Source organism: Cupressus sempervirens, chromosome 10 (genome assembly GCF_028749045.1).
Source record: "Cupressus sempervirens isolate cs-2001-9-10 chromosome 10, ASM2874904v1, whole genome shotgun sequence".
In the NCBI taxonomy this organism is placed as follows: Eukaryota; Viridiplantae; Streptophyta; class Pinopsida; order Cupressales; family Cupressaceae; genus Cupressus; species Cupressus sempervirens.
Window position 1 is genome coordinate 330,948,885 of NC_143127.1, and position 27,954 is coordinate 330,976,838.

General features: G+C 34.7%; 1 protein-coding gene across 1 annotated transcript in view; it reads left to right on the top strand.

Annotated features, from left to right (window-relative positions):
* The window catches only part of LOC149533960 (MADS-box transcription factor 22-like), a 153,086-nt gene extending 134,588 nt beyond the window's left edge, over nt 1-18,498 (top strand). Inside the window, exons 9-11 of the mRNA XM_089805938.1 lie at nt 17,955-17,996; nt 18,078-18,253; nt 18,337-18,498. Of these exons, the coding sequence (XP_089662064.1) occupies nt 17,955-17,996; nt 18,078-18,253; nt 18,337-18,349 (231 nt within the window). The 3' untranslated portion in view covers nt 18,350-18,498. The remainder of the gene's footprint in view (nt 1-17,954; nt 17,997-18,077; nt 18,254-18,336) is intronic.
* The last annotated feature ends 9,456 nt before the right edge of the window (nt 18,499-27,954 follow it).

Sequence of the window (27,954 nt, forward strand, 5' to 3'; positions counted from 1 at the left end):
AGGGAAATCAACATTTGTGATTAGATCATTAAAAAAAAGGAGTTGAAGAATGGAAATATTATAAACATACCACCTAGAAGGATGAATCCTAGAATATTATAGAGAAAATGATGGATGATTTCAATAATGAGATAAGGATTGAGATCCATAATGCTTTGGTTGGGACTAGGAGAAATCCTAATATTGAAGATGAAATTGAAGAAGTTCCTAAAGATATTGAGACAACGTAATTTGATATTCCTACCAAGGAAGAAAGATTGTTATAATTTATGGTACAAATAGGTAAGAATCATAGAATTGATGGTGCATGCATTTTTTGTTCTTTACATCTACAAGAATTAATGTATTATATTAATGAACTATAGGATTACTTTGATCTTGAAGAGATTGAGATCAACAAAGAGTTTGTTTAGCACAAACTAAGTCAAAGGGTCATGTTGCCTTATGGAAGAAAGAATTGTAGAAAGATAGAGATGATAATGGTGAACCTAAGATCACTAGATGGAGAGTTATGGTTTCTATATATCATGCCAAGTTCATACTATAGGACTATGAACTGGAACTATTTAAGAGATTCCAGAACTTAAAGAAAAAGGATTTGACAGTTAAGGAGTATACACAGGAGTTCTTAGAGATAACAATTAGATTCAAATATAGAGAGTTATATGAGGAAAAGGTGGCTAGGTATGTTAATGGTTTGAGACTTAACATTCAAGATGAGTTAAGTATGTTGAATATTAGTACAATTTAATAAGCTTATCAATATGTCATGAAGGAAGAAGACAAGTTACCTCTAAAGGTAGGGATAAATTAGTTGATGATAAAGGCAAAGTTAAACTTGTGAATTAAGAAGAACATGATCAATTGATTCAAGGAAAAGCCAAACATAATGGAAAATTAGAAGGTAGTTATTTTAAATATCAAAATGTTGGACATAGGACTCTCCAATGTTCAATTGTTTCTAGAAAGAAAACACATAACCTTGTGGTACACAAGGGGAAAAAATAGAAATGAACTAGTGAAGAGAGAAGTTACACCTAAGATGAGAGAAAAATTTATGTTTAGGAGAGTTATATTGAGTAAGAAGGAACCAGAGCCTATGCAAAGAAGGCATTTATTTTGAACTGTTTGTAAACATGGAGGTAAATTTTGTAAATTTATAATTGATGGTGGAATACTAATAACCTTGTATTAGAGGAAATGATGCAAAAGTTAGGACTGAGGAGACTCAAACATCTTGTTCTTATGGAATAATCCTGTTTCAAGATGATCATACAAAGGAAGTGAAATAATAGTATTGGCTTAATTTCAATAGTGGACCTTACTAGGATGAGGTATAGTATGATGTGGTTAACATGAGTTCTTTTTGTATTTTGTTGGGTAGACCTTGGTGATGTAATGTTGGTCTTTCCATGATTACCAATTTTTTATTTTTTCTCTTTAAAGATGATAGAAGATTTACTTTAGTTCCTTCGAAGGAGGAAGGAATGAAAGATAAGAACCTAACCATGTCGAGAACTTACATCTTAGGAGAACAAATTACTTCATATCATATGGTGATGGATTTGCAATAGGTGGATTAGAAGGTTATAGAGGTTTTATAGTTGTTGAAGAATCTAATGAGCGAATATGAATCGGTGAGATTGACAACTAGAGATAATCGGATGATGATGTCACCATAGGCTATTGGTGAAATGGTATTAGATGAGAAGAAAAATCTTATGATTGTATTAGAGAGCACAAACTTGTTGAATGATGTAAGTGGTGGAATCAAACAACAAAAATTGAATAAAGTATTAGTTGGTGATTGCAAAAGTGATAGAGACCAAGACACCTATTGTACTAATACGGATTAGAATAGAGGTTATGGAAGTAGTAGCAATAAGATACCTAAGGAGAATGTATTCTTTGGGATTTTTAGATTTGTAGAGTTGGCATAGTCATGTCCTTTCTAATAAATAAGATATGTGGGTCAAGAAAGAGCATGGGATTTATGTTTCAAATCCTATTAGATGTTCATAAGTTATGCTTATGAAAAATATTCTATCCACCAGAGGTGTTTGATGCAGGGAAATTCTTAAGGCATCGACAATCTTGCATTGCCCAAAAATATTTCTTTTTGGTTCATCTAGTTACTATTTTTTTTAGAGTTTTCCTACCTTTTAAGGTTGTGATCAATTTAGATAACTCAATTTATTATGAAATCCCTATGGTCTGGTCTAGACATCTTGGAGATCCAATGTCTATCGTTGCATGTTATTCTAAATTTTCCTATACCAAATTTCCTCTTCTAATGGTCACAATGGCAAGTTACAACTTGTGATAAAGATTCATGACATGGGATGCCATTGGTGCATTGTTCTGTGTTGTAATACATTTCAACAACCCTCTTGTATATTTGTAGGACAAAATGTAATTGTTTGGGGTTGTTCTAATTGATTTTGGTCTTGACCTTTCTATTTGTAATACATTTCCTTTGTCTTGGAAATTAATGATTGGATCAGACAACTTGTGTCTAGTAATATTATATGTATGTACATGCCAGTGGTCCTTGTTTGAGTAGTGTTAGATGGAAAGGGGGCCAAGTTATTAGTAGATAGAAGGATGGGAAGAGATTCAATAGACACAAGTGGGATAACTAGTATTTGTTTGGGGTTTCATAATTTAGGATGAAAAATGTCCAGTTGTAGTTGCATATTGACAATGATGATGTAATATATGCATTTGCAAGCTAACTTGATGATAATCTAGTGAAATTTCTTCCTTTGATATTCATTGTTGGTTATCCTTTTTGAGCATTTCTATTGTGGTTTAATCTAGCTACAAGGTTAAACATCTCATTTGGGTATTATCTTTCATTGACTATATTAGCATGAAAGAGCAACATTCTGGTTCTTCATCAAATTCATAATACACTTGCCAATGTTCAAGATTTCTAAAATAAAGGACCCCTTCTAGATAGGGGTATCTTTCCCCATCTCAACGGTAATCTCAACATGGATACCCATGTCCATGTCATTCTTCTTGCACTTTGGAGAATGGACAAGGCATATGGGGGCTGACTCAGACATTTGTTTGAACTTTTTCAAGCAAGTGCATCTACACTTGACCCTCATGGAATAGGAACCAAAAGGACTCCTCCTATTTGTAGTTTTCCTTAAACCCAAAACCCTAATCTTTTGCTTTACCTTAACTTTTTGTTGCTACCTTTGAGAATAATATATCACTTCCTATACTAATCTCACTTGAATGATATTGTCTCCCCTTTATATCTTGCAATGTTTAGGAGAGTCACACTTCTTTATCATGTCTTCCCTTTGAATGGTAACAACCTTTCACAATCACCACACTTTGAAATAAACACGAGCCTTCACAATTTCTGCTCTTCATAATTACAACCTTTCTAAAAGAGTCACTACCCTTCATAATTGCTACCCTTTGAAAGAGTTGGAACCTTCCATAAATTTAGCTTTTGAAGGAGTTGCTTGTTTTCTTCTTATTCTGTTTTCTCTTCCATTAATTATTTCTTGAATCGTACCTTTCTTTTTCTCATTTTTCATACATTTGTACCCCTCATTAACATAACTAAATCTTATTTATAATATATATTAATTTTATTCTTTAATGTTTTTACTTTTAATTTTTTATGTTCTTATACTTTAAATTTATTACTTTTCTGATTAAATCAAATTTAAAAAGATAATATTTTAAAATTTTGATTAAAAGACACATGTCATGTTTATTCTATTGACGTGGTGAGCATTATTAGGCACCCAACTGCTACTCTTGCTTCTTTGATCTCTTTGACTGTTACACAAAGAATGTTGAAGACTTGGATCATGACTTTTCTTTGTGAAGACCCTATTAATGAGATCCTTGAGCTTGTGAATGGCCTCAAATTGTCCTATATTCTTTCTATGTCTTCCAACTCACTCAATTGGGTCCAATAAGCATGCACCTATTCATTACTCATCCAAACTGACAAAATCTGCCTTCCACCTTTATAAGACATGTCATATGCACCTTGAAAGAGTTTGGACTCCATGAAAGGGCTAAGGAGCTCTTACTAACTCTTTAATTGTAACTTTTTACAACTTGTATTAATGTTTTTATGATCTATAAGGCTATGATGTATTTTTTTTGTTAGAGACTATTCCATTTTGTCTCAATGTTGCCGTCATGCCTCTCAAGAGGCCACCCTTAAATATCACACACTAAGGAAGAAATTAAGCTTGAAAAAATAAGTCAACTTTGACTATTTAACACTTAACTTATGAATCAAGCCTTAGTGTATGATGTTTAAGCTGTCCACTCTCAAGATGCATCCTACAAGTCACTAATCTAACTTCTTCCTAAAAACTATCATCTTTAATCTTGGCATCTTTGTCATTGACTACTATGCTGACTTCCTAATATGGATTCCCTTATTAGATTTGAAGGATTTGATCAAAACAAATCCACAAAGCCTTCAAATACCTGCATGCAAGAAACCTGTCATAGAAGAAAAAGATGATAGGAGGCAACGGTTTTGCTCTGAAAAATATGGTAATATATTCTCAAAAATGAAAGAGATAAAAAACAATTATAAGAGTTCAACCTTAAAGGTGAACAGAACTCTAAAGCCTAAGAAAGCTAGGTTGCACACTGATAATTAATAAAAGAATTAATTATTAATGCACCTAAGAGAAAGCTTAAGCACTAAAGAGTAATAACTTAACTAATTAAATCAAAATGATTTAAGTAGTAAGAAAATAAAATATTACTCTAACAGACCCCTTAAGCTAAGTGAAAGGGAAAAGCCAACCTAGCATAGCTATGAAAGTAGGAAATGGGTCCTGGTAACAAGGCCTAATAAGGTACCCAATACAAGGAAATCTCTGTAAGCTGGAGACAAAAAAGAAAATCTAGTGGGAAAAATTCCTCTCCAAAAAGAGATGAAAAAACAACAAAAAGGAAATGGCTCAAGAGACTCTCTGAATGAGAGAGAGATGAGACACCAAAGCCCCCCCAAAATGATGGAGCCCTTATAAAAATGAATGAACCAATGGAACTCCAATGCAGAAGAAACAAGGGCATAGAACAATAAAACCACTGAATGACTGGAAGCCCTAACTAATGCTCAAAGGAGAAAATATGAGGGTCCTGAAAGGGAATCCCCAATGCAGGTGTGCTAACAGTATCATGAAAGAGGAGATGAATGTCCTCTGTAGAATCTACAACAAGTGCACTTGGAGGCTCAATGAATGGAGTTGGAGGGTCTAGCAAAGTGGAAGTAGAATCCTGTTGAAGAGAAAAAACCTCAACTAGTTGTGGTGTGGTAGTCAAAATAGTGATGTTGGGAATAATACAAAGGTTCAAGTGCACTAACTGCACCACATGATGCTCTTGCGTAAGAGAGGAGTTGTGCTCCGACAGTGGAGATGGAGGACCAAAGTGCGAAAAACTGTAGACAGGTGGTATGATCTATCATCCCTAAAACAATAAGGCCTCCTATTGTACTATCCCAAGTGAAGATTGAATCTACTATGAACTCAACTGTCTTCCCTGATCCACTGCATGTAATCTGATAAATTGAGAGAAGGTTTGCAGAGAGAGATGGAACATACAATACATCATTGAATGTGCCACCCTGAATGCCAACTGAACCTTACCCATAGACTATTAAGGTAGTGTTATTCCCCATGAGAATATGAGGAATGGGAGAAGCCTCAATAGTGGAGAAGATTCCTAGAGAAGATGTCATATGGTGAGAAGCACCTGAATCTAGTATCAAAGGGACCTAGGAAGGGGATGCAATGGAAGCCTGTAATTCATGACCATATCCAAAATTTGATGTAGATTTCGAAGAGATGGAAGAAGACTAAAAGGCAGACCTCTGTGAGGTAGAAGAGGATGCAGATATATAGTGCTCTTCTAAAGAAGAGCTTGCAAATCTGCAATCTATTTCTCATAGCCATCAAATCTCTTCTGAAAATAATGTGACTCATCATGAGGTCCCTTCTGGCAATAGGAACAAGTAGGAGTCTTAGTCTTCTTTTTCTCCTTCTTATAAGAAGATGATGAACTAGTAAAGTGTTGAGAAGAGGAATTTGATATTTGCTTCAGCTTCTGTGTATCCAGAGGTGACTTGACAAGCAATGCCTGTGTTTGTGAACCTTTAAATGAATCCATTTGAGTGAGCTTGGATTTCTCACGAGTTAACCTATCATAGAATATCTCAAAAGAGGACATAACATGTCATGCACCTAGAGCATCCATAGTGGAGTAGAAGGTAGAAGTGAAAATCTGATAAGAACCTTGAAGCTTTAAGAGTGTTAGAAAGATATTCTCATCATCTAACTTTTTCTTTTCAGTAGTTTGTAAAATAGATCAAAGAGACTTGAATTTCATCAAGAAGTCTTCAATGCTGGTGAATGATTCAGGAACCAAGGAGGTGAACTCTGCATCTATCTATAGAACCTTGAACTGATTCATTGTGCCAAACAAGATGGAAAACTTGTCTCACATTGCTATGGGTGTAGTCAAACCATCCAAGTGAAATAGTAACCCATCTGAAATATTCATTGCAATGATGCCCATTGCTTCATCCATCTTATTGTGCTATTATAAGAACCTCATAGGGCCTCTGTAGAATTGGCTAAACCACATCGAGGCATGACCATAACCCCTTTTCCATAAGCAATCTTGTCATCTGTCCTTTCCAAGTATGGTAGTTGTGAGGTGTAAGGTAGGCGACATAAGAGTTTGTCATTAAGAGAAGAAGAAGTCAGAAGTAGAAGGGTCAATTTTGAAGTAAAATACAAAAAGGAAATTGCACCCCCCCACAATGTAATAAACTAAACCCCAACTTAAAAATTGATTGTGTAAAGGAGAGAAGAGCAAAAAGGCTTTAGATATGAATAAAAAATGCCTGGTACCAAATACTATGAAAAGACTGAGAATCTAGAGAGTTCTCTAGAAGAACTTTGCGGCACTTTTTTCATAATAGAAAACGAAGCTACAACAAAGAAGTTTTTCCCCCCAAAAGACAGATGCCATCAACAGACTTCAAATGCCAAAATTGGTATCAATATGGAAAAAAAATCCCAAAAATTTCTTCTCCATCATCTCCATGTTGGAACTGGTTTTCTGATGCTTCTTTCAGATCGAAAAAATACCCCCATATGCTTGAGTTATTGCAAAAAAACTAAAAAGGCCCCCAAAAGAAGAGAAATTATTATTATTATTTTTAAATAATAAAATTTAAATTTAAAAAAATTACCACCAAAGTGGCGGCGGAGTGGACCAAGGGTGGCGGGGAGGCAGAGCTCAGCCCACGCGACACCACAACAAAGCAGAGCAAGAGTGAGCAGTGCTTGGGTGGCTGTACGATGGAGGAGCAGCGGAGTTCGACCATCGGCATTGAAAAAATTATATCTGGCACCAAAAATGAAAAAGTCACTGGTCAGCGACCAAGAGTTGATAGCCTGCACCGGAAAACACAAAAGCCGGTCGAAAAAATGGGTCTACAGACCAAAAAATAGCCTAGGGCCATTTTAAAATTTTTTTTGAAAAATTACCTCGAAGAGCGTGCAAGAGGCCGCATAGCCTTCTGGGAAAAATAATTTGCCTCTCGGACCAACGTTGTCCAAAACAAACAAACTTTATATGGAAATGGGGGTTTTGACGCCTTCTAGATCCATTGGTAATGTCCATTTGGCGTCAAGCAGCTCAAAAAATCAATAAACCCCACTGTTTTCTCAAAAAAATACTCAAAAAAACTCTAAATTTGTTTTATCAAACCCTTGTTCTCCTTTTTCCCCAAATAATGAACAAGTTGCAATAGATCTAGCTCTTATACCATGAAGGATTTGATCAAAACAAATCCACAAAGCCTTCGAATACCTACATGTAAGAAACCTGTCACAGAAGAAAAAATGAGAGAAGGCAAGGGTTTTGCTTTGAAAAATATGCTCATATATTCTCAGAAATGAAAGAGATAAAAAAAAATTACAAGAGTCCAACCTTAAAGGTGAACAAAACTCTAAAGCCTAAGAAACCTAGGTTGCACATTAATAATTAATAAAATAATTAATTATTAATGCACCTAAGAGAAAGCTTAAGCACTAAAGAGTAATAACTTTACTAATTAAATCAAAATGATTTAAGTAGTAAGGAAACAAAGATTACTCTAACAAGATCTACCATCATATCAACCTTATAAAGTCAACCATATCCTTAGCTTTCATTATCCTTTCTGTCAGCTTTAACCCTCCTAAGGATTCTATTATTTCCAAGATACCATATTATAATATCTTCGTTGTGCCTCATTTAGTTTTCCAAGGAAATCTCTTTTGTTTCTCAAGATCCCTATCATCCTTTAACTATGTTTGTCAACGCGGGTATAGATCTGTCATAGGTTAACTATGGATATGGCACTCTTCTATTCAAGTTGTCTTTTTGGGCCAATCTTATCACTGTATTCTTAGTCTCTTGATAGAATCTAGTCACTCAAAATGTATACTTAATGATAACTATCATACTTTCATGACAAAATATCGGGCCTTTTTCCTTTCTCAAACTTCCACTTCTACTTGTCTCTCTTGATATCTAAGACTTTTTTCATTCTTTCCCAGTCCTTGCCATCGAGAATCTACAATAGGAAGGGATTAGGCAAGACATTCCTTTTACCAATCTTCATGACTTTTATGGTCCCCAAAATATCTTTATGAACAAAAACTTTATGTTTGTCTTCTACAATTTACCTCTGTCATGAAACTTTATTTCCCATAATATTGTTCTAAGGTCCTTAGCCTTTTTCTAACCATGGTGGTCTACTCTTTCATATTAAAGGTGATTAAGCACTTTACTCAGGACTGTTTCCTCATTTCCACTTCATACAAAGTATTATCATGCAATTTTGATTGGCTGCCCTTGCCAATATTTTATGGACTCACACTACTGCCCTTTTGGAGGTTGTTGTGGCACTATGAAAAGAGAACAAAGCTCATGCATGCTAAATTTTAGTAGATGTACTCCTATGCCTTGTTGTCCATCAAAGACATTATGACTGTCCACTTTCTTGCTTCCAACTATGAAGGGTTTGGACATGCTCACTGCCATATTATGATATGAACTAAATTGTTAAGTATGCTATACATTAACATTTTTTACTATTCTCACTTTCTTTTTCTGGCTAGGTCTTTGTAGAAGGCATGTAAACGTTAGATATTTTTGATCGTTCAGTCCCTTGTCGATAATTTGTTCCTTCATTGTAGCCATCGTTCCTTCATTGTTCCCCCATTTTCTTCTGCGGACCCCCTTCAATTCTTTTGCTCCCTTCTCTAGTAAGCCTTTATTTTGGGGCTTCTACTCTGCAAATGATTTAACCATGGCTTAATACTGGCTGTGAGGAATTCCAGTGAAGAGAAGTGTAGATAGAAAATTGGTGAAGTGGGTACTGCTTTATACAGTGTATCCAGAATCTCACTTGTGGATGTTGTGTAACATATAAGACAATGTCTCTCGTTAATGAAATTGGCATGGTTATAAAAGTGTAGGGACATACTTTTGGATCTTATGTCATGGATGATGTTGTCAGTCTTTGACAATTCATACCAGATGAAATTCAAATGAACAACTACTTTTGGTATTTATTACACGATCCCTCTTCATGTCATTTCTCTTCACACCACATTGTCACCAAATGGTCAATCTATGCGGTATACGAAATGCACCCTTACACCATGTTGTTAATTAGTTAGTAATAATAATAAATACGTGTTGATCTCATGCTAATGGAACGCTTTCCGTGTGCATTTCATACACTTTATAAGTGTGAAACTAATTTTAAGCAACATTTCAATTCAAATACTAATAATCAAATAGATAAAAAAGCATGAATATTAAAACACACGAATTCCAAAACAGGCCTTTACAAAGGACATTGAAAGAAGTCAATGAAAGTAACTACGGCATCAGACCACCGTATAAGTGAGATTAAATTCAAATTATACGGCAGGCCAATAGAAAATAGTGGAAGCTATGTATCTTCTCATGGACGAGAGGGACAGCTAAGGAATTGACAGTGTTGGTCAGTAGTTTTCTCTTCGAAGAATTAAAAATCGTCTACTGGTGTTGTGAAGTTCGTTGAAAGTGCAAACTGGAAATGAACAGAATAAGAAAAAGAAAAGAGAAACGTAAACACATGATTTATCGTGGTTCACCACAAATTGTGGCTACATCCACACTGCAGGGAAGATCTCTATAAATGTAAATAATTGAACTTTACATCAAAGCTATTGCTTCAGCTCTTAGAATACAATATACAATGATCAACCTCCAAAACATATTTATAAAGTCTCAAAGGAAATGAATAGACAAACAATTCGGAGAGAACAATAATAAAATGAGCATAATAAAAAGGTGACTCTTGGGCTTCACATATGCACCCAACAAACCCCCACTTGAAGTCCAACAACGGTAATGTATGAGTCTCTCCTAAATTCCCCTACTGTTATTTCTTTACAACACCAAGAGAAGTTCGACAGAACTCGAACTTCTCTCGTGGAACAACCTTGGTTAATGCATCAGCTGGATTTTCCTTGGTGTTAATCTTCAAGACTTGAAGTTTGCCCTTTTCAAGTTTACTTCGAATGAAATGATAGTGAACCTCAATATGCTTGGTCCTACTATGAAACACTGCATTTTTAGCCAAGTCAATAGCACTTTTGCTATCACAATGCAAGGTTGAACCTTGTTGAGGACAATCAAAGTCACCAAACAAACATTGCAACCAAATCAACTCTTTTGCTCCTTCAGTAAGAGCAATGTATTCAGCCTCAGTAGTGGAAAGTGAGACCACTTGTTGTAACTTTGATGCCCAACTAATCACTGCTCTAGCAAATGTAAAGACATAACCAGTAGTAGATCTTCTATTATCTAAATTTCTAGCGATATTTGAATCCGTATAACCTTTGAGTGAAGTGTCTTTGCCACCAAAACACAGTACAAAATTAGAAGTGCCCTTAAAATATCTCAAGATCCATTTTACCGCATCCCAATGTTGTTTACCCGGATTGCTCATGAACCTGCTGACAACCCCCACTGCTTGGGCAATATCTAGATGAGTGCACACCATTACATACATAAGACTATCGACTGCTAAAGAATAAGGGATGTTCTTCATGTAGTCTTGTTCTTCTTGTGTCTTGGGACACATGGCTAAAGACAATCTGAAATGATCAATGAGAGGGGTGCTGACCGGTTTGGCATCCACCATGCCAAATATTTCTAGAACCTTAAGAACATAGTGTTCTTGAGAAAGCTTTATTTCCTTCTTGTGCCTATCATGGATAATGTCCATGCCAAGTATCCGAGAGAAAGCTTTATTTCCTTCTTGTGCCTATCATGGATAATGTCCATGCCAAGTATCCGTTTCGCTGCCCCTAAATCTTTCATGGCAAACCTTTCTGACATTTTTTCTTTCAATTCTGAAATCAGCTTCATAGATGAACCAGCGATAAGCATGTCATCAACATAGAGAAGTAAAAAAATAAAGGAACCATCAGGTAACTTCTTGTAATAGACACATGGATCAGATTCACACTGAATGAAATTATGTTCAGTCATAAATTGATCGAACTTGAGGTACCACTGCCTCAGAGCTTTCTTGAGACCATACAAGCTCTTCCTCAATCTACAATATAAGTTTTATTTACCACATTTAATAAATCCTTCAAGCTGCATCATGTAAATTTCTTCATTCAGATCACCATGGAGAAATGCGATCTCGACATCTAGTTGCTCAAGTTCAAGATCATGAGCAGAAACTAAGCCAAGAATAGCCCAGATTGTAGTCATCTTGACCACGGGAAAAAAAATCTCATTGAAGTCTATACCCTTTTGCTGATCGAAACCTTTGACAACCAGCCTGGCTTTATACCTCTTCTGATTTTTACCTTCATCTTTCAATCGATAAATCCATCGATTTTTAAGAGCTTTTCGATTTGGTGGCAAAGGAACCAAGTCCCAAGTATTGTTTTGCATCAGAGAATCCATCTCTTCCTGCATCCCTGCCTCCCATTTGTGAGAATCTGATGCTTTGCGTGCTTCTTCGAAACTAGTTGGTTCTACTTGGTCTAAAAGCAAGAGTTCCAGCTCTGCTTCTTCGGAGTATAGGAGTTCAAAATCAGAGAATCAGGTAGGAAGCCTTCTTTGTCTTGTAGATTTTCTTAGTCCCTGAAAATTATCCCCATTTTGTATACTACCATCAGCATGTTCCTTTTCAATATCATGAGAAGTCTTTCTCAGTGATTCATAATCACTACCTTGAGAAGATGTAAAATGACTCTTCTTTTGAGTTCGGTTTTGTTCAAATCCTTTTTGAATAATCCCCATATTGGAATTATGGCTCTGAGAGTTTTTTTGCCTTGGAAAAAATACAGCCTGTGATAGATCATTTTGAGATCCATACTCTACATTAAATTGACTTCTCTACTGTGTAGGAAGTCTATTACTGAAATTTTCACCATGACTTCTGCCTTTGAAAGTATATCCATTGTTAGATTCACCTTGACAAATGACAAGGGTCTACGTCAAAGAATTATCATGCACTGTTAATTGACCCGTGTGGAGTTCATTCTCATCATTGTGATCTTGCATAGGGGAACCTGTATTTGTATTTAAACAGGGAGTCTGAAGTGTTTTGGCATCCTACGAGACATGACAAGAAGCTGGAATGTCGTGAGTGAACTTTTGTCTTTTCACATTAATGGTATTTGGAGGAGAGCCATGAGTTAGCTACTGACAAGAGTGATTAGGTAGTGTTCCTACAACAATTTGTGGATTCGGCTCATACTGACAGTAATTGGATAGAACATCTCTTGTGTGAGCAGTCTGATGGCCAGTGTCAGTGTCTTCACTCATAAACTCCTTGCGAGGTTGTCTGACAGGATGTTCTATAATCTTGTGCGCAGCATGATGAAAGATGCGACCATGCTCATAGTCCTCTGCATTCTCTAGACGCCAGGGGTCAAGACTATCATCGAATTGAATATAGTCTTTGGTGCATTGACCAGCTATGCCAATCTTTCTAGTGCAAGAATCTTTGGAGGTACCGTGCCTGTGAATGTGACCATGTGTATCGGCAAGGAGTGTGACTTCATCAGCATAATTACCATTTTCTCTATACTCAAATAGAGTATTATCATCTCTGTTCTAATTTGAAACTGGAGTTTCAAAACTGTGACTACTCGTATCACCAGTAGTGTTCGAGTTACTCCACATGCTAGTAGAAGAAGAGGATAGAGGGGCAAGGGCCAAGATGGAGGTGGGAGATAGAACATTTGGAGAAACAACATTCTAATTTCTACCAGCATTATTATTATCAAAAATAGAGAAAGGTGCATATTCACATACCATGTTTTCTTCTTTATGTAATGCTGGAAATACCTTCTCGTTGAAGACAGCATCTCTACTTTTGAAAAATTTGTTCCCAACTGGATCCATATTTTGAAACCAAACTGGTCTTCACCATAGCCCACAAAAATACCTTTTTGTGATTTTGGATCAAGCTTTTATCTTTTCTCCTTCAGAACATGTACATAAGCTTCGCATCCAAACACCTGGATATGTGAATATGAGATTTTCTTTCCCAGCCACTCTTCCTCAGGTATGCCAAAGTCCAACCGAGAAGAGGGACTTTGGTTGATTAAATATATTGTTGTATTGCATGCCTCTGCCTAAAACTCCTTGCCTAAATCGGCATTAGAGAGCATATAGCGAGATTTCTCAAGGATTGTTCTATTCATCCTCTCCGCTGCTCCATTTTCTTGCGGGGTGAATGGAACAATCTTAATTCTATGGATGCCATTATCTGCACAAAATGAATCAAACTCTGATGAACAAAACTCTCCGCCATTGTCCATTTGCAAGCACTTTATTTTGTGGCTAGACTGATTCTGTACTAAAGCCTTAAAGATTTTAAACTTGTTGAAACCATCAGATTTCTTATGGAATAAATAAATCCATACATTTCTCGTGCAATCATCAAGGAAGGTGACAAAGAAGTTTGCTCCTCCAATAGAGCTTTCCTCGATGGGTCCGAATACATCAGAATAAACAAGAGCCAAAGGAGTACCTTTCTTTTCATGTTTGGTCCTCAAGAAGCTGATTCACTTATTTTTTCCATAAATACAATGTTCACAAAATTGTAAGTCAACTGATTTCAGTCCTGGTAATAGCTCCCTTTTATGCATAACAGCAAGGCCCTTTTGGCTCATGTGACCGAGCCTTTGATGCCACAATTCAGAATTGCTATCTTCAACTATCATGGCAGCCCCCACTTCACCAATATTTTCTACAATATACAAGCTCCCAATCTTGTCGCCTTTTGCAACTAACATGGATCCTTTTGTGACTTTCCATGAATTAGTTAGAGAAGTGACAAAACCTTATGCAAATAGTTGACTTACGAAAATTAGATTTCTCGTTAGTTTTGGAACATGATGCACATCTTTAGTAGCCATTTAACGGTGCCTTTCAAAGATAATAAAATATCTCCTTTCCCTATTATTTCACATGCCTTATTATCACCCAAGTATACTTCACTGAACTTACCTTCTTGATAATTTGAGAAGTATTCCGTAAATGAAGTGGCGTGAAATGATGCGCCGAAATCCAAAACCCATGAGGCTGAAGTGGTTTCAGTTGTAGATAAAATCAACACACTATCATCTTTTTTATAGATGGTGTTGGCTTGACTTTCCCGCACTCGTTCTTGTGCTCTCTTATAACCTCTACAATCCTTTTTCACATGACCACTTTTGCCACAAAACTAGCAGTCTCCTCCTTTCCTTTCCCTTGACTTTGAGTGCCTAGCTGATTTTGATCTTCTATGATGATTGTTCCTTCCTCTATTTTGGCTTCTTCCTCTATTTTTAGTGCTCACCATTGTCAGGGCTTCACCAGATGAGGATTCCTTGTTGCTTCTCCGCATATCCTCACTAAGTAGAGTTGCCATCACTTCATCATAGACCAACTTTTTGTTTGAGGAGTTAGAAGTACTAACTGGTGTAACAACAGGATCCTAGCTATCCGGTAATGAACACAACAAGATGATAGCTTTAGATTCAGCATCTTGTGTCATACCAACAGAGGTTGCTTGGCATAGCAAGGTGTTCGAATCATTTATATGATTCGACATCGCAGTCTCAGCTTTCATTATCAACTTGTAGAGCTTCTTCATAATAAATATTTTATTTGCAGTTGAGGCTGTTTCATACATAGTTTGAAGTTTATCCCAAACTTCCTTTGTCGAAGATTCATTGTCAACATTGAATAAAATATTCTGTGATAAAGAAAGAAATATTGTTGCCTTTGCTTTATCATTAGTTTTAACCCAGTCTTCATCCGTCATTGCAGCCGGTTTCTTTGCCTTTCCATCAATTGCTACTGCCAGGTCTTGCTTGACCAACAATGAATGCATCTGAACTTTCCACAAACTGAAATTCTGTCCCGAGAATTTCTGCACTCGCAAATCTTCTATGACTTCGGATTTTCAAACACCAAAATCAATTCCGGTGTCTACACCAAGCTCTTATACCAATTGTGAAGTTCACTGAAAGTGCAAACTGGAAATGAACAGAACAAGCAAAAGAAAAGAGAAATGCAAACACACGATTTATCGTGGTTCACCACAAATTGTGGCTACGTCCACACTATAGGGAAGATCTCTATTAATGTAAATAATTGAACTTTACATCACAGCTATTGCTTTAGCTTTTCGAATACAATATACAATGATCAACCTCCAAAACATATTTATAAAGTCTCAAAGGAAATGAAGAGACAAACAATTTGGAGGGAACAATAATAAAATGAGCATAATAAAAAGGTGACTGTTGGACTTCACATATGCACCCAACAGGTGTCTTCAATGGGCAAAATTGGAGTCGCCTTCTCCACTTCTTTGAGAGGGTTCAAAGTTTACACATTGGCTGTCGCAGGGTTATATGTCTTGTTTGAAAGGAAAAGGGACTCCTTGAGAATTCTTTAAATTTAATAACTAGTGGTTGTACCGAAAGTACAATAGTTATGCAATAGTTTTTAAAAATTGTAGCTCATATTTGGTGCTTCAAATCTCCCTAAACACGGACATTATCTGTTGGTTTTTAAGGCATATGATACTTATCTTACAGTTTCTATATGGGTCACACTTTAAACCATTGCTTTGTATTTGTTTCGTTTAGGAATTCATGTGTATTTTGTAGTAGACAGCCCTGTTTATTACCATTTTTTTTTCACTTCCATTAGCTCCACATTATGTCAAACAGTTTGCATAAACATCATTCGAAGTTATCTTCATGTGCTTATTATTAGTTTAGCTAAGGAAGTCTTGTATTTCTGATTTGCAATGCAATCGACCTCAGCTCGCTGTTCTGTCATCGGGAGTTTCAAATTGACAATATTTTACAAGAAGAAATAGAACCTAATAATATTCTATTTAATTTCTTCAGTAAGAACAATACATAGATATAATTTCTGATCTTCATGAAAACAACATACCTATCCCTCAAAACTCCTTCCAGAAAACCCCAGTCTGACCGGCATTAATGTTCTTGACCCCTGAGAAGAGCTTTAATTACCTTTAACATTTATAATTTTCCGTGAGATGAACAATCACTGTATAGAAATTTTTTAATACCCAGCAAAGAGTTCAATCGACTTTTAACTTGTCATGGAAATCTCTAACAAAGAGTTCAATCGACTCCTATTAACCTGTACGGCATCTTTTTCGAGACTCCTAATGCCCAGCATTGTGAGGCTCAATCATCATGGAAATCTTCTTATAATCAGTTGGTTTTCAGACTCGTCTATTTAATAACAATTGTATTTAATTTTTAATCTCACCATCACGCATAGTACTGTAAAATTTAATCTTTAGTGCACTCTATCACACTTCAAGGTTAAATTTACTTTTTTTTGGCACTGGCACGCACTGCATACATAATTTATGTATTGCCTGTAAAATTTAATATGTATTTGCAAACCAAACAATACCCGAGAAATGAGAATGCGTTCAGTTCCCCATTCTTCCAAACTTCTCCTTTACACAACCTGAGACATCTAAGTTGGCAAACACTCGTCAAAATTCCAAGGGATTCTTCAGCATAATGTCAAATGACCCTTTCAAGTGCATGCAAATTTTTAATTAAAAGCTGCATTTGAGAAAGGACATTTTCATTTAATTAATTATAATGTCCTTATTAAATATGTTCATATTGAAAATATTTTGCTATTTAATTTTTTTAATGTTTAAAAAAAAATTATTTGGAATAATTAAGATAAGTCAATCAACATTTTGTTTGACATTTCTTGCTCTCTTCATCCTGATGATGGATCACTTGGTGTGATTCGAAACGTTGATGGTAAAAATTCTTTACACAATCGAATCCAGAAATATATCAGTTTATTTGCTATGGATTGTGGAAATTTAATCTCTTTAACATATTGTCTTTTCAAATATTGTCATACAAAAATTAATTGTATTTGATTGATTCAAATGATAAATAATGGTAAACGAAGTTAATTGGATGTCTCCTTATAATTTTACATTGTTTCTAAGTTTCTTGGAAGACACACCAAACACCAAAAATCTCTCCCAAAAGTAACACATGAGAAAGTAACACGAGTCTTCTAGACCATCTTAGCCAACTAAAAATATCAAATAACACCTTAGACAAGATTAAACACTACTGAAAAAGTCATAATAGATCTCAGTGCAAGAGAAGCCTAAAATGATTGCACATGTTTGTCATCATATCTTCCACTTCATTGTCTACTTAAGACTCTTTCACCAGAAACTATCCAAACACAGCTTATATGGCACTTGTGATATTGCTATCAGAATTTAACCGTGTAATTTTTGAGTCAAACTCATTTTTTCTTGGCTCAATTGTAATTAATGGAACCAGGGACACCATATTGAGGAGGAGAATGCGAGACTTCACCTGAAGGTATCTGTTTTCTCGAATTGGCGTCTGTATTTCGTTGTGGTCTAGTTCTTCTGGTTGATTATAACGAAAGACAGCGTACAGGTTCAACAGTTGACAGAGCGCTCCAATTCGGAGAATAATACTGCAGTGGAATTCTTGTTGATTGAGCCTCCTTCGGAAACTCATGATCATCCTCAGACTTCTGAAAGTATATATACACAACACAAAACAAGCATTCTTCAACACAATAAGGCTTCAGACACTTCATTAGAATTGGGGTAAGCTATTTACACGTTTTATATTATGTTTGATAGCAATCATTGGCCATTATTGAAATGTTGATAAGATAATTACATCACAGGTTGTCCATCTGATGCCTGGTTTGGTATTCCCTCACGAAACACGGCATACACTCGTTAGTAACGCTTCTGATTCAATCATATCTCTTGTTGATTGATAACTGATTATGAAGCTGATTGAATCGTTCTTATATACTTGTTTTCGAAGGTGAATGGTAACATAATTTGCCACAAATATTAAAACTATAATATACTTAAATCTTTAATTTTAATTCTGATTTTATCATATGATAAAACAAGGATATGGTATTTCCGTGGCAAAGATTCCCATATATCTGATTTCATATTCATTCGTACAGAGCAAAATTTTCATATAAATGGGCTCTCGTTACAAATGTGACTGTTCTCTGGAACAAATGGCAGATGCTTGGACTGTGTCTTTTATTTCAGTATGTTTCAAATGCTGTCCTATCTCTTTTGGCGCTGTTTTCATTATATTGTATCTCTGGACACTGCTATTACTGGATTGCTGTGTTTTCTGTCAATTGGACGTTGTGTCGGACTTCTGTCGGACTGTGCTGGGGTTGGAATCCAATGTAATTATATATGAACATGTCATTTTGTGATTGTGAATTCTTATTCTCATGGTTTTAAGCTATGACTCTTGTTCTCGAGTATGAGTATGAAATATGAATGTGGGCAAGTAGCAATATTATGGATTAAAATGTTTATGATTAAAGGAAAATTGTTTTAACAAAGATCAGAAATCCAAGTCTTTGTAACTAAATAAAAAATAAACATGTACACGCTTTACCGGACTATAATTTTTTTTCCCTTTTTAAAATTTCAGGGTTCATAAAATAGACCTTAACTATGCTATCAATAGGGGTGATACTCTTATCTTACCACCTTCTTAATATCTTAACAGGTTAGTAGTGGATGTGAAGTTTAACTGTTATGGCTGTTCATTTCTTCTTATTAGTCTCTTTGTCTTATATTGAACAGTAATGTACAAATATGGAGGCAAAGTCCTGTGTATTCAGGATACAAGCTACTATGACTGAATAAAATAGCTGCTCTGTTCTCAATATAGATGTAGCCACAAATTGTAGTGAACTACAATAAATTGTCTCTCTTTTCTCATTTTTGTAATTGATTTCTAATTTTAACAGTCCCAACATAAAAGCCTTTTCAGTCTTCTCACTGGTATCATCTGAATCCTCAACACTGTACCTATATCACACTAACAGATGACGAAGCAGAGTTATCCTTATACATTACTTGTAAAGCCTCTTCTTGTTCAATCAGTTTCTTTAAGACCCTCGGTGATATTATCCGTGAGCATTTTACTAACTGCAGTTTCAGCTCTTAGCTTATCCCGAATCGCCCTCAAAGAGTCTTCAAGCTTGTTAATAGACTACTCATGGTCTTCCCTCAAATCGCTATTACCCTTGGCTAAAGTTTGGTCACTTGCTATGATGTTATCAAGACTCTGGTTTGAAGGAGAAGATCTGTCATTCAAATATAGAATCGTAGGTTTCCATCATATTTTTGACATTTTTATTTATATTAGGATTTTCCAAGAACCTATGAACCCCTCTTAATTGCATTATCTTTCTCCATGTAAATAGGAATTTGAAACTCTTGATTTGGAATTCTAGAATTTGAAATCTTTATGGAAATTGGAATTTGAAACTCTTGATTTGGAATTCTAGAATTTGAAATCTAGATTTCAGTTTTTCAAAATTTGGTTTGGACCGTTTGGTTGATCAAGATTTCATTATCAGAATACACATTCCTCTGTTTGATTATACATTTCTGAAATTAGAATACCAACCAAAATAAACATAGATGAAATATATTTTCAATATATTATTACAATCACATAATAATAAATTCCATAATAAAAAAGAAACGAAAGACTTTGATGAAGTAGAGAAATTTCCATTCATTACAGTACAATGAAATCGAGCAGGAATCAATTAAATTTATTTACATTGAAGTCAAGCGGGTTAGATGCTTTACTATTTATATAAGTTATTTATTGAAAATTGGCTTTGCCTGACAGACAATAACACCTTTTCGCACAAAATACATTCAACCATTCTTTCGAGTGGTAGTCTAATGTTCATTGTCATGCCTGAAAGCGACATAAAATTAATAGAAAGATAGACTAAATTACACCTGCCTTTCTGAATTTCATCCCAGGTTGCAGTGTATCTTTATATCTTCATTACAATCTGGTGTTTTTCTGTATGCCTAGGATTATGGATTATGTGGATTATTCTTGGACAGATTTTGTCCAAATTGACCAAAGTGTGCAATACGGTGATGTCAACTTTATTAAGAAACATTCACAAAATTGTTTTGACCGGGGATTTCAAAAAACTTTTCAGAAATAAATTTCATTTTGACCATGCGTATAATCGACTATGGTAAAAAGGGACAATGAAGATTTTGATATGCTATAGAAGTGTTCAATTTGATCGCAGAAATAGTCACAGAGTCTTTTGGAACTGTTTGTTATTCATTTTCTTTGCATGATTTGGTTGTCTGTAAAGGGGCTGGATGCATCCATTTTCAAAGGCTAAAATTAACTTCTTTCTAGGGATGTCATTCAGTGTAATAGCTTGCTCAGAAATGGCAAAATCAGAGAATATTTCTTCTGTTGAACACCTGTGGAGGGATATGATCTCTCTTTTTGTTTAGTGTATTTGTTGTTTTGCGACGATCGAGTAGAGTGTCAATCATAGCATCGTGAGCAATAGGTCAGGTGGACCTCAAAAGTTCTTCATTTCAATTCATATGTAATTCAAGTTTTTGATAAATTGGAATTAAAATGGGAATTGGAGCAATATGTAATTCAAGTTTTTGGTAAATTGGAATTAAAATGGGCATTCGAGCAATTCCACCTATTCAGATGGAAGACCAAATTATGGATTTGAAGATAAAGGGGGAATCCAAATACTAATTTTTTCAATTCTAGTTCTTATTTTGTGCACATAAACAACGGATTAGAAATATTTAGAAATTACAAATGTCAATTTTGGTTCAAATCCATGAACCAAATAGGCCCTAAGAAGGAGGAATAAGCGAACTAGGGTTTGATTTAGCATTAGGCTTTAAGATAGGACAACTTCCTCGTATTCCTAGCATAGAGTGTTTTGGAAGTGTCTATCTAGTTGACAAAATTGTTGTGATTAGGCATTAATTTATTGTATAATATTACATTAAAATCACAAATCAAGTGTTTTATAATTTTAAATGATTGATAAATTACAATAAAATGTCATTATGTTCATTGCATAGCCATTTCGGTGGCTCAAAGGGTTTTTTGTTTCATTTGGTTTTATGAAAAGATAAAACTAGCTTTCTCATTTTCTTTGACAACAACACAAGGCTCTAAACAATCAAAAGCATTATTATTTGATGATGTGTAGCTAGAGTCATCACCATAAGAGATAGCAACTTTGTTATGAGTAAAGAAGGTAGATGAGGGATGTTTCCTTTTATTCGAATCAACTCTTGATATGAGGAAGTTGCCCCATAATGTACCTTTAAAGAATTCTTCTTAAATAAAATTATCATTTTAGATGGAGTGTTTCTCCCTAAATGCAAATCCCTAACATATTCCATAACAAGTAAAATCAACCTTCTCATGAAGAAGAAGGGGAAATAAAATTGCTTGAGCATGTAGACTATAATCTATAAATGGAAACAAATAGAACAAAAAGGAAATGCACTTGTTATGCATTAAATGGTTAAGGATAACAAAACAAAAGTTAAAAATATTACAAAGTTTATAAATGAGGGTGAGATAATGCACAATTACCTTAGAAATATCTGCTTATGAACCTTTTAAGGGAATGTCTATGACAACCCTCACCAGTATTATTTTCTACATTGTCTCTTTCACCATGCTAAAAAAATCCACTACTTCATTGACACACTTCTTGTCTATGTAAAACTTCCTACCCTCTACCAGTGGGCATGAGATCTTTGCAATTAAAGAAATGGAAAAAAGATTTTGCATGAACATGTACAGAGAATGATTTATAACCAAAAACAAATAGAAAAAAAAGGAAATGCACATGTTGTGCATAAAATGGTTAAGGATAACAAAATGAAAGATAAAAGTACTACAAAATTTATAAACAAGGGTGAGATAATGCATAATTACCTCAACAACATTTGCTCATAGTCTTTTAGGGGAATATCAATTATAATCCTCACCAGTATTATTTTCTACATTGTCTCTTTCAGCATGCTAAGATAAGATAACTAGACAATTATTATTATTTTATTAAAGATTACAAATTAATGTTGGGTATGTTTAAAGAATATAAAATCTACCACATGTTGCAAGAAGCTAACTATGTGGCAAGAAGGCTAGTGAATATTGACATTAAATTTTAAACAAATGATGAATTAGGATATTAACAATGATATCCCTATATCATGCATAATGATCTTGGAAAGGATGATGTTATAGAGTCCTTACTTATTTTGAAATGGTTGAGTATTTTGGAAGTGACAATTTTGGTGTTTCGATTTACTTGCCCTATTTTCAAGAGTATGGATGCTTATTCTTATGGAAGAATGGGGGACCATAATAAAGTAGAACTTATTATTTGTGACAAAAATAAAACGGACTCAATCTAGAGTGAGATTTTGGTGGTAGGCCTAAATGGCTATACAGAAAGGCTTCATGGGGTCGATGTATAGGCCACCAAAACATTTATTGAAGGATGGAAGGAGGGTACTCTTAGAGTATATGCCATTGAATCATAAATCAATAAAACATTAATTGCAAATATCTCATGCCCACTAGTAGAGGGTAGAAAGTTTTACATAGATAAGAAGTGTGTCAATGAAATAGTGGAATTTCTTTTAGCATGCTGAAAGAGACAATGTAGAAAATAATACTGGTGAGGATTATCATTGATATTCCCCTAAAAGACCATGAGCAAATGTTGTTGAGGTAATTATGCATTATCTCACCCTCGTTTATAAATTTTGCAGTACTTTTATCTTTCATTTTGTTATCCTTAACCATTTTGTGAGAATGAAGGACCCTTAGTCCTTACCTTGTCTTTCTTTCTTCTTGTTGCTTTGTTCCTTTTCAGTCACCGTTTGGTGCCTTTGCTTGACTAGCTCTTCTATTTGTATGCTCAGTCCCATAAACCATTTTGGTTTTTTCATGGACATTAATAATTTTATCTTATCTTATCTTATCTTATCTACCTTGTAGGACATTTCCATTTAAACCATCATCAATGTTAATATATGCATTTTTAACCATACCTTCATCGTCCCCCTATCCTTAACTATTTTCATTCCAATATAGATCTATTGGAAATATGAGAGGAGTAACTAAGAGGGGAGGGTTGAATCAATTACCACTAAAATAAATCTTGAACCCCTTTGCTGTCAATATAGATCAAAATCAAACTCTGTTATACCTCAGTAACACACAAAAAAAATGTTGTAACTTGGTAAACACTGAAATAGCTCGGTAAATGCTTAACATGAAAATCTTCAAGATATTATCTGAGGTTAATCTTACTTAACTTAATTGCAAACACATAAGAAAAATAGCATGAACACAGTTGACACCAAGATTTAACAGGGAAACCCAATTTGGGAAAAATCACCAATTGCAACTAGTTACTAATTTTCACTCTTCTGAAGTAAGCCCTATTAGGAGCTAACCTTGTTAAAAGTTACAAAATACACTGTTATGCGTGACCCTGTTAGAGGATTTAATCACCCTATTAGGAGTGGACTTGTTAGAGGTATTTAGACAATTCAATAGAAATGCCACCTTGTTAGAAGATTTAAAAATAGTTGTTAAGCCAACTCTATTAAGAGATTTAGATCATTGTTTCAATGGTTAGAGAGTAACAATGAGATGACTCGATTTTTGATTCAACTAAATTACTAATTATAGATCTGAATTCTAGTTTGTACACTTGATCCTTCCTAATCGAATGTATCTTTGCATCTCAATAAGGATCTTCTTCTTATCCTTCTAATTTGCTTCCTCTTAGCATCATCAAATCTTCAATTATGTTCCATACATTCAATCCTCTTCTTGACCATATATTTATATCATACATATTGTCAAGTCAGCTTAAATACAACTTAGAATAATTAATATTCATCTTCTCAGACGACTAGAACCAACAGACAATTCAATTAAGCTCAATATGCCAAAACAAGAAAATCCTTCATTAGCTGATCCTACTTAGTAGATACTAGCTCAAAACGATTTTTCTGTGTTAACCAGGTGAACTTAGTTAACACTGCATATTCAAAAAGTTCCTTTGGTAACCAAGTGAGCTCAATTAACACTGGTTCCATCCAACATTTCCCTTGTTAACTGAGTGAGCTCGATTAACACTCAACTTTTGCAAACTTTCCTTTATCACCTGAGTGAACTCAATAGACACTATCTTCTGAACTAGGCAAAGTCTAGAATGCTCAACAGACACAGAAAACTATCTTCAATGCCCGAGTGAGCTCAACATACACTAATTGTCAATGATATGACATTTTGTGTAACATCAAAGACAATACACAATTAATCAATTGTTTCCAACAAGATGGACCACATAAGCATCAACATAGTAGTTTGTCTAAGTAACATTATGGATTGAATTTTTTTTATTCAATTAGTAGGAGAAGGGCCTTAATCCTAGATATTATAACTTAACACATGAAAACATAGACCCAAGCATTAAACTCTACAACAAAATCCTAATAAAAAATCTAAATCACATCAAAAACAATGTATTCACATGCCTATTGAACTATCCCTTTATTCTATAGAGTTTTTAACATAATAAAATACATAACAATATGAGACTTTGAAACAATATAATTAACCAATGAAATAGTTTTAGTCCAAAGGACATGGGTATTAGAAAATAATAGCCAATTCTTTATGGTCAAAGCTAAAAAAATCATAATAACTATCATCATATTAATTTTGAAATTAAGGTCACTAACCTCATCTACTGGCATCTTTAACCTCATCCTTCTTTGAGATGATCTTCCAATTCTTTGATAAATATTTGAGGTTTGTTGTTGAGTCTTAGTCATCCTCATCAATCTCATGTTCTTCCTTGTCTTCATCTCCTCCCTCTTGCTTCTAACTCTTCTTCTAGTCCTTCTTTTTGATTATATTTTTCCCATTAACCACTACAAACATAGCTTTTTTCATTATTCTGCCAATAATCCTATATAGGTTATAACAATTATTTAGTTTTCTTAGAAGAAGTAACAATCTACTCTACTTGGATGATTTTTTTTTTTCTAAATATTGTCAATTTATTGATATGGGTTAGGAGAGATTTATTTCTCCTTAGGAATGTTGGGGACAAGGGGAGCCTCTTCATCAACCATATCCTTATTAGAAACAAGGGATGCATAAGCATGGTCCAAAACCTCTTCATAATCATCCAAATTGATAGAGATGTCAATAGATTTTTCTTCCTTTCCACCTTTATATCCATAATCCTTAGAGTTATCTAAGGATTCCTTTTGCTCTAGCTCATACTCAAAGTTAGTTTTAGGGATAGTTTTATTTTTTATATTTTTACCTTTGAGTTCCCTTTTAAGCAATCGTGTCAAAAAAAATACTTAGAACTCATCTCATGTTCCTAATCTTCACAAGTTTCTTGAAATAAAATGTTGATCTTGAAGCATCAATTTATTTTATGTTTGACATTTAGTAGAGAAATGTGGAGCTTCAAAGTCTTTTTTTTATTAAGCTAGAAAATAGTTATATTTGTCAACCCAAAAGATAGATGATGGTCACATTGGTAATTAGATCATAGCTAACATGGTTAAAAATAAATTAAAATTTGTTTTCTTCTAATAATAAGGTGTTTTGAATTTTATGGTATTTCAGGATGATGGTTATTTCAAATAAAAAATTCTTATTCCTATTCATAACAAGATGTTTCCTTGTTCATTTCTATTATAGGCTCATTTGGGAGTTCTTATAATATATGTTTTTATTTTGTATGGGTGGTTGTGTGCTTGTTATATTCAAGAAGTATATGTCTTTGAAGAGCTATTTGGTGGAAATTATTATTATTATAGAGCATGACTAGAAATTCTTCATTAATAGATATATTGAAAAAGTGGTTGCTTGTCATGCACCTTAATAATTATCTCATGAATTCTAATACTATTATAACAAGATAGATCTCAAGCAGGAGGAAATAGGGCTTATAATAGATAAATATATGGTTGGTGTGTGTGTGTGTGTGTGTGTGTGTGTGTGTGTGTGTGTGTGTGTGTGAGAGAGAGAGAGAGAGAGAGAGAGAGAGAGAGAGAGAGAGAGAGAGAGAGAGAGATGAAATGGATATCAAGGAGGATAATTATCACTTAGAATAGAAAAAGTTGGTGATGGTAAATGAGAGAGAGAATGGGAAAATGGTGAGAGACATGAGGTGGACATAGATTATAATTATGTGAAAAGATTATGAGAGGGGGAGAGATTTGAAAAATAAAGAAGGGGGAGATGGAGAGAGATGAGATAGACCTCAAGTTAGGGCTTATATTAGATTTTAAAAAATTGTGATGAAGAAGGTGGGGAAAGAAAATGAGAGAGAAAGTAGTTATAGGGGGACATGTGAGAGATAAAGTGCAAGAGTGGTGAGAGGTTGATAGACATTAGGTATAAATCGAGGGTAAATAGAGAGTAATAAATGTTGAGAAGAGATAGGGAGATAGTGAACTAGGATAACTAGAGGGAGAAATGTGTGTGTGAGAGTGTGTGTGCATGTGACATAGACATAGGGGGGCACGTGTTAAGAAGCATGAGAGAGTAGGGTAATTAGGGGATATATGTCATAGAAAGAGTTAGAGAAAGGAGAGAGGGTTAGGCACATGAGGAATAAGTTTATGGTAGAGTGTGTGTGTGTGTGTGTGTGTGTGTGTGTGTGTGTGTGTGTGTGTGAGAGAGAGAGAGAGAGAGAGAGAGAGAGAGAGAGAGGAAATGGGAATAGAGTAAGATACATGATGTAGAAATAGATTATATCTAGGGGAAGATATATTGTATCAGAGGAAAGAATGGGAAAAACAAGAATGAATGATACATGAGGCAAAGAAAGAAGGGGAGAGGGAGAGGTATGAGATAGAGCTCAATGAGAATGATAATTAGGGCTGAGAGAGAGAGAGAGAGAGAGAGAGAGAGAGATAGATCTTAGAATAGATAAATATAGTAATGGGAAAGGTAGGAAGAGAGAGAATAATAGAGAGTAATAATAGGTGGTTGTGTGAGAGATAGAATGAGAGAATAGTGAGAGGTTGATAGATATAAGATAGAGATTGAGGGTGAATAGAGAGAAATATATGGTGAGAGGAGAGTAGGAGATAATGAAATAGGGCCATTAGCAAGAGATTGCAATAAAAGGACATGTTACTTTTTTTTGCCTATTAATTATTTTTTGGGTAAATTTTCTCAAAGTGAGTATCCTTCACCTGAGATCCACTAACTATAGAATTTTTAAATCAAAATAATATATCTTTATACTTTTCTTCATAAATATTCAAGATATATTTTTAATATATCTTTATGAAGAGGATTTTAGAAGATGAGAATAGTAGCAGCAACAAAGTACTATTTGGTAGTCTTGGAACTTAGATTTTTTTTATCCATGTTGCCA